This window comes from Bison bison, unplaced genomic scaffold, assembly GCF_000754665.1.
Source record: "Bison bison bison isolate TAMUID 2011002044 unplaced genomic scaffold, Bison_UMD1.0 scf7180017864466, whole genome shotgun sequence".
NCBI classification, from domain to species: Eukaryota; Metazoa; Chordata; class Mammalia; order Artiodactyla; family Bovidae; genus Bison; species Bison bison.
Genome location: NW_011495027.1, coordinates 4,126,288 through 4,140,471, shown reverse-complemented (window position 1 = coordinate 4,140,471; position 14,184 = coordinate 4,126,288). Strand labels below are relative to the sequence as shown.

At 37.5% G+C, this 14,184-nt stretch overlaps 1 protein-coding gene across 1 annotated transcript in view; it reads right to left on the bottom strand.

Annotated features, from left to right (window-relative positions):
• Nucleotides 1-12,501: 12,501 nt before the first annotated feature.
• CLCA2 (chloride channel accessory 2) overlaps nucleotides 12,502-14,184 on the bottom strand; it is a 41,287-nt gene continuing 39,604 nt past the window's right edge. Inside the window, exon 14 of the mRNA XM_010860332.1 lies at nucleotides 12,502-12,944. Coding sequence (XP_010858634.1) covers nucleotides 12,502-12,944 — 443 coding nt within the window. The remainder of the gene's footprint in view (nucleotides 12,945-14,184) is intronic.

Genomic DNA, 14,184 nt, shown 5'->3' with positions numbered 1-14,184 from the left:
AAAAAGAAAAATGCTATAGCTCATGGTATATAAACAGGCAAAGATTCCAAGTGGTGCCTGATTGACCTCTGGCAGTAGATCCACTTGGGCCTACAAGGAGTGATTGAGGTGCCCATTGGGTCAGCTGGGGCCAGACAAACCTAAAGAGGTTCACTAAGGTGAGTCCAATACAATTTACTTCCTGAACTGCTCAGACCCACTCATGTCCTTTCATCATATCTAGATCCATTATTACAAGGTAAGGCTGGAATTGGGGCTAGAGGCATGAGCTAGTTCACATTTTCACTGAGAGAAGGTTCAAGACCAGTCATTCATAGAATCTCCTCTGAAGTGCTCGTCATGGGCTATCTCCTAAAATACCCAAAGCAAGAGAGTTGTTGAAATAAGTTGTGATGCCTGCTGCTACAGCTGGTCTCAAGACCATTACAGATATGTATTGTCTCCTTTCTTCATCAGCAGTTTCCCTAATTTTTAGCCAGCATTTTGGCTGATCTGTGGTATTTGTTTGCCTGATGGAGTGACCCAGCCCTTCATTCCTGAGGCGTCTGAGCCTTGGGTCACTCTGCCCTTGTTAGGCTATGGCTGGAGCAGATGCCAGTGACAGGCGTCGCCTGGCATGACAGAGCAGTTTAGGTGCCTGCTTATATTTTGCTTGGCCTTCCCTGCTGGCTGGGCCCTGATTGCTTGTTCAGTGGAGAGTGCTTGACGCTGCCTCATCTCCTAACACCACTGGCTGTTGTGTCCCAGGGGAGAGGGTGGAGTTAGCGTGGACCCACTGGGCAGGCTGTGGTGGCAGCTCCACCCTCTCTGGTACCCAAGTTCAGCCTGAACAGACTCACAGAGGCTTTGGCTCACATAGCATCTCACGCCATGGCACCTGGGATCTGGCTTTGTCAGAGGCAGCCCAGATTATTTGTGTATTTTAAATAAACAGAAATATAAGTATGTTTTCCTGTGTTTGGCTGCTTTCACCTAGTATTTTCAGCATGAATTTCAGCTATGTTGTTTTACGTAGCAGTAATCGTGCTCTTTTTCCTTTGTATTCCATTGTAAAAATATGCCACAATTTACTTACTGATTGCTTTTGATGAACATTTGGATTATTTCCTGCTTGGGGCTATTTTAAATAACAGTGCCATAGACATAAGCATTGACTTCAGTTGAGTATGTACCAAGAGTGGAATAGCTAAGACACAGAATATGTGTATGTCTAGCCATAGTTGATCTCCCAGACACTTTTCAAAATGGTGTACTGATTGATCTACATTTCTACGAGTACACAGTGCGGCTGGTCTTTACAATTTTATCCACACTGGATGGGGTATAATCATGTTGTACTGTGGTTTTAATTTGCATGTTTCCTGACGACTGATGTTACTATACATGTTTCCTGATGACTGATGTTACTATACACCTTTCCATTTAATTGCTAGTCATTTGGATGTCCTTTTATGAAGTGCCTTTACAAGTCTTTGCCCAGTTTTTATCAGGTTAGTTTTTTTCTTGTTGATTTTTAAGAATTCTTTTGATGTTCTGGGTATTGAGCTGTGGATGTATACATTGCAAATATCTTTTCCCAGTTTGTGGCTTCTCTTAGCGGTTCTCTTGGATGAACAGAGGTTCTTAATTTTAATGGAATTCAATATAATGTTTTATTTTATGGGTAATGTTTTTGGGGTCATGTTGGAGACAGCATTTCCAAGTTCATGAAGATGTTATACAATATTTTATTCTAGAGCTTTGTCATTTTATCTTTCACATTTAGTTCTGTGACCTATCACATATTATGATTTGTATATATAGTATGGGGTAGGATTCAAGATTTTTGTTTTGTTTTGCTCTCTAGGTAGCAGTACATGCAGATCATTTATTGACAGGATCATCCTTTACACCCTGGGACTTGCTGTGTCTCAATGATAAAGAAGCCACTTGCCAAGGCAGGAGACGCAGGAGACTTGAGTTTGATCCCTGGGTCAGGAAGATAATGCGGAGAAGGGAATGGGAACCCACTCCAGTATTCTTGCCTGGAAAATCTCATGGACAGAGGAGCCTGGTGTGCTACAGTCCACGGAGTCACCAAGAGTACGACAATACTGAGCAACTGAGCATGCATTCCTTTCCCCCCACTGAGTTGCAGTTGAGATTTTTTTATGAATGAGGTGACTGCAAGTGTGAAGATCTGTTTTCAGACTCTATATGACTAGGCTTATTATCTCAGTCCTGTTTTGTCTTAGTTACTGCTGGTTTATAAGTCTTAATATTTAGTAGTATAAACACTAGCTATAAAAGTATCAGCTTGGGAATTCTACCAGAAGAAAATTGCTGGATTTGACAGGATCATATTAAATTTATATGCTCATTGTAATATGTTAGCTAAATGATACAACCACCAGTGCCATGACAATTCTTAGGTCAACCATAAAAGGTCAAAAAGTGATGGTTACCCAATTCCTGGAAATCTCCACCCCTTCTCCAAAATAATTAGAATAATCCTACCACTCATTAGCTTGTGAAATTACCCAGTCTATAAAAATCCTCCACCTCATATTTCAGGGCCTCTCACCTTCTGAGATGGCCCACACTATGTGGGTGGACTGTATTTCTCCCAAAGCCTTTTTTTCCTTTTGAGACAGATCACATTCTGTCTATGGAATGTGTATCTCTCTAAATAAATCCACTTCTTACTTAAAATAAATAAATATATACATATTTATACATCAGTTTGGAAAGAAATGACATTTTTATAATATTGAGTTTTTGAGTCTTTATTGAAAGACTCAATCCACGGTCCTGGAATATCTTTTCATTTTAAATTTTATTTATTTGAGCTCAATTATGTTTTATAGTTTTAAGGGTAAAAGTCTTATGTACCTTTGGTTAAAGTTATTTCCATGGTGTTTTAAAATTGGGGGGTGTTATTATAAATGGTATTTTTAGCAAATTTCATTTTCTAATTGTTTATTGCTGATATATAGAAATATATTAGATTTTTGTGTATTGACTTTTCCTCCACAGAACTTACTAAATACATTTATTTCTAGTAGTTTATAGATTCTTTTGGATTTTGTATGCTTATAATTATGTCATCTATGAATAATAATATTCTTCCTTTTCAATCTTATATTACAATATTTTTATTTTGTTTCCTTCTCTTATTATACTTGTACTTCTCCGTAGTACAGCATTGAATACCAGTGGAAAGAATGGTTATCTTTATTCTTGTTCCCAATCCCAAATGAAAAAGCATCCTATATTTTACCATTAAGTATGATATTACCTAGAGATATTTTGTAGGTATCTTCATCAGATGAAGAAAGTCTGCATCTGTTCCTAGTTTGCTGTTTTCTTTTTAAAAATCATAAATAGGTTTTTAATTTTTCCAAGTGCTTTTTATGCATCTATTGATTTTCATTTTTTATGCTGGTACTATGGGGGCTTACATGGGTTTGAGTTTTCGATATTAAATCTCCCTTACATTCCTAGAATAAATTCTTGATCATGATGTAGTATACTATTTGGTGTACTTACATTTAGTTAGGATCTTTTGCACTATGTTCATGAGAGAGATTGGCGTCAACTTTTCCTTTCTTGTAATGGTCATGCCAGGTATTAGTATCAAGGCTATCTGGTCTCAAAAAAGTTGAAAAATGTTTCCTATTTTTCTATTCTCTTGAATAGTTTTAAACAAACTATTTGTTTAAAACATATTATTTCTTCTTTAAATTTCCCTCTGACCATTGTTTTACTTCATTGTGTAAGTTTTGCTATGACATATTTTTATTATTATTCAGTTCCAAATATTTTCTAACTTTTATTTTGGGTTCTTTTATTAGCATATGCACTACATAAAAAGAAGGCTATTGCTTAATTTGCAGACATTTGGCGAGTCTCTAGATAATCTATTATTAATTTCTAGTTTAATTCTACTGGAGCCAGAAAGCATACTCTAAGATTTAAATTATTTGATATTGGTTGAGTCTTACTTTTTGCCTCAGCTTATGGTCTATTTGGTAAAACATTTCATGTGCTTTTGAGAAAAATATTTTTTCTGTAGTTATTAAGTTACAGTGTTCTATACATGTTCAACCAAGTTAATCATGTTATCCAAATTTTCTCATTTGTTACCAATTTTTGTCTTTTTACTGAGAGTTATGTTAAAATCTCCAATTATAATTGTGAACTTATCTATTTATTTTTCTTTCTATTCAGTTCTATCAACTTTTGCTTTATATATTTTACAGCTATGGTTTTGGTGTAGGCAAATTTAGGATTGTTATATAATTATCATCACAAAATGTCTTTTCTATCTCTAATAATACCTCTTGCATAAAATCTACTTTTAATGATATTAATTATGGTATACTGGTATTTTGAATATTGAAAAGTTAAAAAACACAGCACAGTTCTTGGCATATGGAATTTATTCAATAAAGTATCTTTACACTTCTTCATTTCATTTACCCAACCTGTAGCTTTGAAGGGGAAGATTGGAGAGAAGTCAACAACATGAAAAAGCTGGGGCTTTGCATTAGATGGCATCAAGTAAGAATGACCAATATATGTATGTAGGACATTGGTGTGTTTAATAGGTAGTTTTAAGCTGTTTGCCATATAGCACCTCGATATGACTCCTGCTTCCACCCCCTAGTTCCTGACATCCTTTAGTAATGGTTATAAGACTGCAAGGTATTCCTACAGCATTGATGACAGAAAAATTGGTACAAATGTTTGGGAAGGACATATGCATTACAGTTGAAGTGTGTTTATCTTTCAACATAGAAATTCCATCCTAGGAATTTACCAACAGACTCATACAGGTGTACAAGAGTATATGTACAAGCATAATATAATTTGTGCCTCAAAATATACTTTATAATAGGAATAAGTAGAATTAATAAGTAAGCTTATTTATTATCTATTTTATCACATCTTAAACATCTGTAGTTTTAATAATAGCATGTATTACTTTTATAAGTGAACTAAATTCCTGTATAAAACTAAAATATTAGACTAAATACTATCATTAGGAAATCCTAAAATGTTAGCATACAACTGATCTGTTTTCTCTATTCTTAATTTCTAACCTATTTTTCTTTATTCTTCCATTTAACACTCTCCATTTTATTTTATCTTCATGCTCTTGCTTCTTCTTTCCTATATTAGTGTGAAGTAAGATTATGCCAGTTTTATAAATGTTCTTTTGAATGTTTGCTAACTTATGTTGCTTCTGTTCTACAGGCCACGATATCTTTCTGTCGAAAGCTATTGCCTATTGTACTGAATGAATTCCTCCTTCTTGTGTCCTTGAGACAAGTGTTCTCAGAAAGCAGCTTTTTGATAAGATGATAAGACTTAGCAGCCTCCCTGGAGAAGGCAATGGCACCCCACTCCAGTACTCTTGCCTGGAAAATCCCATGGATGGAGGAGCCTGGAAGGCTGCAGTCCATGGGGTCGCTGAGGGTCGGACACGACAGAGCGACTACAATTTTACTTTTCACTTTCATGCATTGGAGAAGGAAATGGCAACCGTTTTGTTATTGCCTGGAGAATCCCAGGGAGGGGGGAGCCTGGTGGGCTGTGGTCTATTGGGTTGCATAGAGTCGGACATGACTGAAGTGACTTAGCAGCAGCTTAGCAGCAGCCTTCCTAGTGGCTCAGATGGTAAAGAATCTGCTGTGTTCGATCACTGGGTTGGAAAGGTCCCCTGGAGGAGGGCACGGAAACCCACTCCAGTATTCCTGCCTGGAAAATCCCCATGGACACATGAATGTAAGAAAAGGTGGCCTTAGAGAACCTAGTGAGTTACAGTCCATGGGGTCACAAAGAATCAGACACGACTGAGCGACTAAGTACAGAAACCTATAGCTGAGAGGAGATAAAATTGGCCACCATCTGGGTTGCTCTCCACTCACCCATGGAATCATCTTGCTGATAAGAGCTTTATAGTCTAAGTGCAGAAGGAATTTATGGAGGGAGGCATCTCTTTTGACCTTTGGGGACAAGTTCTAATTACCTCCATGCATATGAGCATATGTTTCTGTGCCTTTGAGTACTTCTCTATTATCATGTGTTCTATAACTGTATCCCTAGGTTTATATTTTATTTTGTCTCTATCTTTGTGCCTGAGCTGTGCTTTTTCTACTTCCTATGATTTGTTGTTCAGTTGTTCAGTCGTGTCTGACTCTTTGCGAGCCCATGGACTGCAGAATGCCAGGCTTCCCTGTCCTTCACCATCTCCTACAGCCTGCTCAAGCTCATGTCCATTGAGTCAGTGATGCCATCCAACCATCTTGTCCTCTGTCCTCCCCTTCTCCTGCCTTCAATCTTTCTCAGCATCAGGGTCTTTTCCAATGAGTTGGCTCTTTGCATCAGGTGGCCAAATTATTGGAGCTTCAGGGTCAGCATCAGTCCTTCCAATGGATATTCAGGATTGATTTCCTTTAGGGTTGACTGGTTTAATCTCTTTGCAGTACAAGGGACTCTTAAGAGTCTTCTATAACACCACAGTTTAAAAACATCAATTCTTTGGTGCTCAGCCTTCTTTATGGTCCAACTCTTACATCCCTAATGTGAAAGTGAAAGTCGCTCAGTTGTGTCCAACTCTTTGCGACCCGACCGTATAGTCCATGGAACCCGTGTCCAACTCTTTGCGAGTGTCCAACTCTTTGCGATCCAACTATATATTCTGTATAGTCCATGGAACTCTCCAGGCCAAAATATTTGAATGGGTAACCTTTCCTTTCTCCAGGGGATCTTCCCAACCCAGGGATTGAACCCAGAACTCCTGCATTGCAGGAGGATTCTTTATCAGCTGAACCATAAGGGAAGCCCCACATCCGTACACAACTACTGGAAAAAACATAGCTTTGACTATACGGACCTTTGTTGGCAAAGTAATGTCTCTGCTTTTTAATATTCTGTCTAGATATGTCATAGCTTTCCTTCCAAGAAGCAAGCATCTTTTAATTTCAAGGCTTCAGTCACCATCTACCGTGATTTTGGAGTCCAAGAAAATAAAGTCCTATGATACATACCAAATAAATCGGATTCTCATTTTTTCAGAGCCCACTATTTATCTGACTTCCCCTCTGCCTCTATTCCTTGTTTCCCTGTATTTTACATTCACAGATAATAACACAGATCTTAGCATATAAAGCAGCATCCACCCAACTTTATATCCATTTCCCTTTTTAATTTTTCATCAGCTAGATTTTCTACCAGCCTCATATGAGTTAAATCTTCTAACATGGACTGTCTTCACTTTATTTGAACTATTTGCTTCTATTCATTTTGTCTTTTCTATTTTATTTAGATCTGGTTCAGTTTTGCTCTCATTTTTCCCTTTGGCTCAGCTGGTAAAGAATCTGCCAGCAGTGTGGGAGACCTGGGTTCAATCCCTGGGTTGGGAGGATCCCCTGGAGAAGGGAAAGGTTCTCCACTCCAGTATTCTGGCCTGGAGAATTCCATGGACTGTATAGTTCATGGACTCACAAAGAATTGGACAGGACTGAGTGACTTTCACTTCCACTTTTCACTTTTCTTACATTCATGTGTCAAATATCCATATGAATGGTGCCTTTCTCTTCCTCCCTATGAAGCCAGGTTTCTCAATCATGGCACTATTGACATTTTTGGCTGCCTAGATTTTAAAACATATCTTTGCTCAATATAAAGCTCCTCATTGGCAGATATTTTTTAGCACTCTAAGATATCATTTTGTTTTTTTTCTGGCCTCAATTATTTCTGATGAGTAGTTAGTCACCTTTCCTATAATATATGTATTTTCTTTATATAGATACCAATTTTAGGTTCACTGAGCATGTTAGACCTGTGGGTTGGTAGTGTGAATCAAATTTGGAAAATTTTCATATTTCTTTGACTATTTTATGCTCTATTTCCCTCCCTCTAATTCTGGTACTTATTTACTTGTACATTAGACTACTTGATAATGTCACACAAGTCATTTGGTTGTTTTTTTTCTTTTTTACTGAAATGCTTCAGTTTAGATGCTTTCTAATTTCCTTTCTTTAAGTCATATGATCCTTTCTTCCGTAGTGCCAAACTGTTGTTAATCCATTACAGACTTTTCCTATACATTTCATTTTTCAATTTTAGGATTCTGATTTGTTTGTTTTTAAAGACTTTCACATCTTTCCTGAAATTCTTCCTCAATTAATCACTTATACCTATTTTTTCCTACAATTTATCTTATTTATAGTGTTATTGTAAACTAATTATCTACCATTTCCAAACCTGGATCATTTTCGGATTGTCTTTTATTGACAAAGCTTTATTCTTATTGATTATAGAACACATTTCTTGCTTGTTGCCGTGTATATTAATGTTTTATTATATACTGGATGATAAATTGTAAAGACTGTGTTATGTCATCTTTCTCTGAGTTATGTTCTAGCATAATTGAATTACTGGTGAATATAATCTTCATTCTATAGAGTACTGGTTTTAAACTTGGTCAGACAGATCTATTTTAGTTTTGCCCTTGGTTCTAGGGCCTAATTCTTAGTCTGTGGGTGTGATCCTCACCACTGTGTGGCCCTTCTAGAGTTTCAGTGGAAACACACGGTGCTTAGAGTTGCTTCCCTTCTGGAATTTCCTCCCTCAGTTGCCAACTGCTTTAGCAACCCAGAACGCTTACTTTTGGTTTATCAGCTCAGTAAGACTGTTGCTGTCTGCTTGAGCCCTATCCAGATAGTCTGAGCAAACTGGAAATGCCTTCTGGGGGAAATGCTGGTTAAATGTGGATATCACCTAGACTGTGTTCCTTTTTTCAAGGATCACATCCCCTCCGGTTTTCACCTGTTTTTCTTGGTTTCCAGTGCCTTCAAAGGGTTGTGATTTATATTTTTTTCCCAGGGTTATAAATATTATCAGCAAGATGATTGGTTTGATATGAACAAATCTGCCATTGGTGCAATTGGATTCATTATGTTGTTTTAAACAAACGATATAGGCAGGGATCAATTCTTCTGAAATAATTACATTATGGCAGAAGGCAAAACCTAAAGCAAACAAAATAATTTTTAGTAGACTTTCTAATAATATGCAGGTGCAAAAGCACTTTTGGAACAGACAACATCGCACATATAACAGCAATCTGCTCAGCACATAGGCTACATGAATTCATCTAAAAATCTCTCTCTCTCCCATTGAAATTTAACCTTTTACTATCCCTAAAAAGAATAGTGTAAAAAGGAAAAGGATATTGTCCTCAATATCAGGAACAGATTTACATAACTAACCATTCTGGCATATGAATATAATAATAATAATACTTGCCTATATTACCTCCCAGGCAGCTTATCCATCTTTGGGCTTCCCTGGTGGCTCAGATGGTAAAGAATCTGCCTGCAATGCAGGAGAGCTGGGTTTGATCCCTGAGTTGGGAAGATCCCCTGGAGAAGGGGACAGCAACCCACTCCAGTATTCTTGCCTGGAGAATTCTATGAACAGAAGAGTCTGGTGCACTATAGTCCATGAGGTTGCTGACAGTCGGACATGACTAAGCTGCAGAGCAGCTTATGTCACCTTCAATTCCTAAACTTCGCTTTCCTCTCCCAAATAATTGAACAATTGGCTCAAAACTTTTTCCTCTTCTTGCGATCTTTGATCAGATTATCAGTGATGTCACTATTCATGTGGTATCCCACTAGTGACCAATACTTCACAGTTCCTCATTCTCTTTGGCCCAGCTCTCATGTATTTATATTCCTTATTATTTGTTCAGGATCAGTGTCACCTCCTTTCCTATGGCTCTGTTCTATTGATGATCACTGGGGTCTCTAAATCAGTATCATCCCACATTTACCACATCTTTCTTATTGTCTAATGTACACCTGGATAAGCCTAGGTGTACTAGGTAGGAGATGAGCTCCTAGCAAGCAGTTGCAAGCACCATGTTTCTTTCAAAGAACTCACTCATTTCAGCCAACTTTCTTGCAATGAGTAAAAGATAAGCCAACAAAGTGTTTTTCACTCCCTCACAATCACTGAAGCTCGTTTATCCTATACCTTTGATGAGATCACTCTTTCAGCTCTGCTATATTTCAGTTTACTACTTCAACATCATTAATCTGTTTCAGTTCTATCTCTCTCAATTCAGTGATTTGTGGATTTAAAGCCATGTGTTCATACTATACCCACAAAACTAAAAAAAAACAACAACAAAACCCTATTTCTTCAGCCTAACCCTGTATTCTTGCTTATTAACCTTGAAGATTTAAATATTTCTAGGCATAATCCCTGGCATCTTTCCACATTTTCTTAAATAGACAGGAGTAGACTTCCCTGGTTGTCCAGTGGTTGAGATTATACTTGCCGGTGCAGGGGACACAGGTTCGATCCCTGGTCTGGGAAGATCCCACATGCCAAGGAGCACCTGGGTCCATGTGCCATGCTTACTGAAGCCCTAAAGCTCTAGAACCTGGGTGCTGCAACTGCCAAAGCCTGCCTGCCTAGAGCTCATGCTCTGCAACAAGAGAAGCCATGACAATGAGGAGCCTTCACACACAACAAAGAGTAGCCCCTGCTTGCTGCAACTAGAGAAAGCCCACACAGCAACAAAGACCAACACTGCCAAAATAAATAAATAAATGAATTAAAAAAATAGAGAGGAGTGAAGGAGCATTATGGCAACTTGACTCCTGTTTACTCTGCCATTAGCCAGCACAGTGCTTTAGATTACTTCCTTAACCCTTCATTTCCCTATTTTTAAATTGAGGAAAACATTTGAAAACCCACACACCCCATCTTTGTCCCTTTGCATTCTTGTTCCAGCTCCCTACTATTCCCTCTCCACCTCCAAACTGGAAGTGAAGTTGCTCAGTCATGTCCGACTCTTTGCGACCCCATGGACAGTAGCCTGCACCAGGATCCTCTGTCCGTGGGATTTTCTAGGCAAGAGTACTGGAGTGGGTTGCCATTTCCATCTCCAGGGAATCTTCCGGACCCAGGGCTTGAACCCAAATCTCCTGCATTGTAGACAGACGATTTAACGTCTGAGCCACCAGGGAAGTCCATCTCCAAAACTTAATCTAATTGTCATTCTTAGTTGGTACTAGTAATGAAACAGTTCTAATCCACATTATTGTTTGCATTCACCCAATAAAATTTTAAGTTTTATAATATGCAAAGCATGCAATTTTATTGCCCCATAATCTTAAAAAAATAAGGGTAAAATTAAATAAAAGATAATTTTTTATTTCCTTATGACCTGTGCTTGCCTCTCTCTAGTCACCATCCACCCCTGTAGGTAAATACCTGTAGGTAAATAAGCTTTTATGGGGAAAGGATTCGTGAAGTCTTATTTAAACAGTAAAAAACAGAATTAGTTAATAATCTCCAAAGGTCAGTTTCTCCCCTGTGACTTTTTTGGTTGAAGTTGAATGAAATGATATAGCCTATATATGTGTTAAAATAAGCTCAGAACTATGTAGTTTTTTCTTTACTTAGTTTTATGAGAGCTATAACCATTTTCATTGAATAACACTCAAAGCAAATTACTTGGAAAGCTGCTTTGATAAGAGTAGAACACTATAAGCAATAAATTTAATATACCTCTGTTATAAAACCAGTGCCAGGGGACAAGGATAACACCTACATTTTAAGGTTAACTCTTACAATGAGCCAAATCTCTTTGAGCATTAGCAGTGGCATCTATCTGTAGTCTAATTAACCAAATGAAAGAAGAAAAGAACTTTACAATAGGTGCTTCATATATAAAATACAACTTGACCTTTAGTCATAAACAAGCAACCTGTTCTGAACAAATAAGGAGAAATGAAAAATTAATCATAGCAACTGAGCAATTGCTTCATGTAGATAATTATACTGTATCATTCCGGCATAACCTCCTTCTCTTTACTTGGGGCTGTTTTTCCTCTTCGATAGAGTAAGCTTTTGAATCTTTGATTCGATTTTGCTATTGCCTTTGCCTTTAAACACATTAACTTAGAGAATGCTGCTGCTGCTGCTAAGTCGCTTCAGTCGTGTCCGACTCTGTTGCACCCCATAGATGGCAGCCCACCAGGCTCTGCTGTCCCTGGGATTCTTCAGGCCAGAACGCTGGAGTAGGTTGCCATTTCCTTCTCCAATACATGAAAGTGAAAACTGAAAGTGAAGTCACTCAGTCATGTCCGACTCTTCGCAACCCCATGGACTGCAGCCTACCAGGCTCCTCTGTCTATGGGATTTTCCAGGCAAGAGTACTGGAGTGGGTTGCCATTGCCTTCTCCGAACTTAGAGAATAAATTCCATTATTTTGTCCATAGCCAAAGCCTAAAGGTTTTCTAATTCCCTTCCCTCTCAATTAATGCTATAAAAAAGATTTTTGGTCTATTTACCGTGTAAAATTCTGATCTATACTGCACAGAAACTCAAGACATTTTTAATAATTTGATGTTAATTTGACTTTATTAGTATGTTTTTGTAAAGTGCAAAAGCCATGGATCTTATATTTAAGAGGGAATGTACTCTGTACATTTCTCATAGTAATTTTGTTTCATTCTCTTTCTTACCTGCTCTCTTTTTCCTGTTTAAAACACAGTGTGTTACAACTATAGTGAGGCAAATGATTCCTATAATACCTATTGCTGTCAGAACTCCTTTTAATATAAGATTATCTCTGTCAAGTACAGGAGAAGAATTTGGGAGAATCAACAGAGATGCCTGGGCAATGTTAGAGATAGCAGACTTTAAGGAGTTTCTGTCTACTGCTCGTATTGCCATATAAATTCTGTGGCTTTTTTGTGCCTCTCCATCAGGTTGATATTCAGGTCCGTTTGTGAAAAGCTCTGATGAGAACTTAAATATCTCCTTGGTACCAGCTTGCTGAGGATTTAACTTCGATGTATTCACTAAAATGGCATTGTTAAAGTCATCTTGAATATTCTGCAGACTTTTACTCACTCTTATTTCATAGCTGTTAGCTGAAATTAAAAAAAAAATACAAATGGGGAAGTTAAGTGATTTTGAATAAACTCTCTAGTTTATTAGAAATGGCTTAATGACAATAGCAACCAAAAAAATCAAAATACCTATGAATAAACAAGGAGAGAAATATGCATAAGAACAAAACTTTTAAGACACTACATAAGAACTCATACTAAAACCTGAATAAGAGAAAAGTTTTATTATGTTTTTCAATAGCAAGATTCAACACAATAAAAGATGTTATTTTTTCCCTAAGTTATTTTGTAAATTTTACATGATTTTATTAAAAGTACCTCTAGTTTCTGTTTTAACAAGCTTATTGCAAGTTTAAACAGAAACTAAATAATCAAAATTAACCATATAAATTTAAAAAATAGCAAATTTATAGTGGAAGGACTGACTTTATCAGATGTAAAAACCCTGCAATGCTTCAATAGCTAAAAAACTGCAGTACAGGTGCATATACATGAATACATTCATGTATAAAAATTGACCAAGACATATTCAGGAACTCATCTCACACGCTAGTAAAGTAATGCTCAAAATTCTCGAAGCCAGGCTTCAGCAATACGTGAACCGTGAATTTCCAGATGTTCAAGCTGGTTTTAGAAAAGGCAGAGGCACCAGAGATCAAATTGCCAACATCTGCTGGATCATTGAAAAAGCAAGAGAGTTCCAGAAAAACAACTATTTCTGCTTTATTGGCTATGCCAAAGCCTTTGACTGTGTGGATCACAATAAACTGTGGAAAATTCTGAAAGAGATGGGAATACCAGACCACCTGATCTGCCTCTTGAGAAACCTATATGCAGGTCAGGAAGCAACAGTTAGAACTGGACATGGAACAACAGACTGGTTCCAAATAGGAAAAAGAGTACATCAAGGCTGTATATTGTCACCCTGCTTATTTAACTTATATGCAGAGTACATCATGAGAAACGCTGGGCTGAAAGAATCACAAGCTGGAATCAAGACTGCTGGGAGAAATATCAATAACCTCAAATATGCAGATGACACCATCCTTATGGCAAAAAATGAAGAGGAACTAAAAAGCCTCTTGATGAAAGTGAAAGAGGAGAGTGAAAAAGTTGGCTTAAAGCTCAACATTCAGAAAATGAAGATCATGGCATCTGGTCCCATCACTTCATGGGAAATAGATGGGGAAATGGTGGAAACAGTGGCAGACTTTATTTTTTGGGGCTCCAAAATCACTGCAGATGGTGACTGCAACCATGA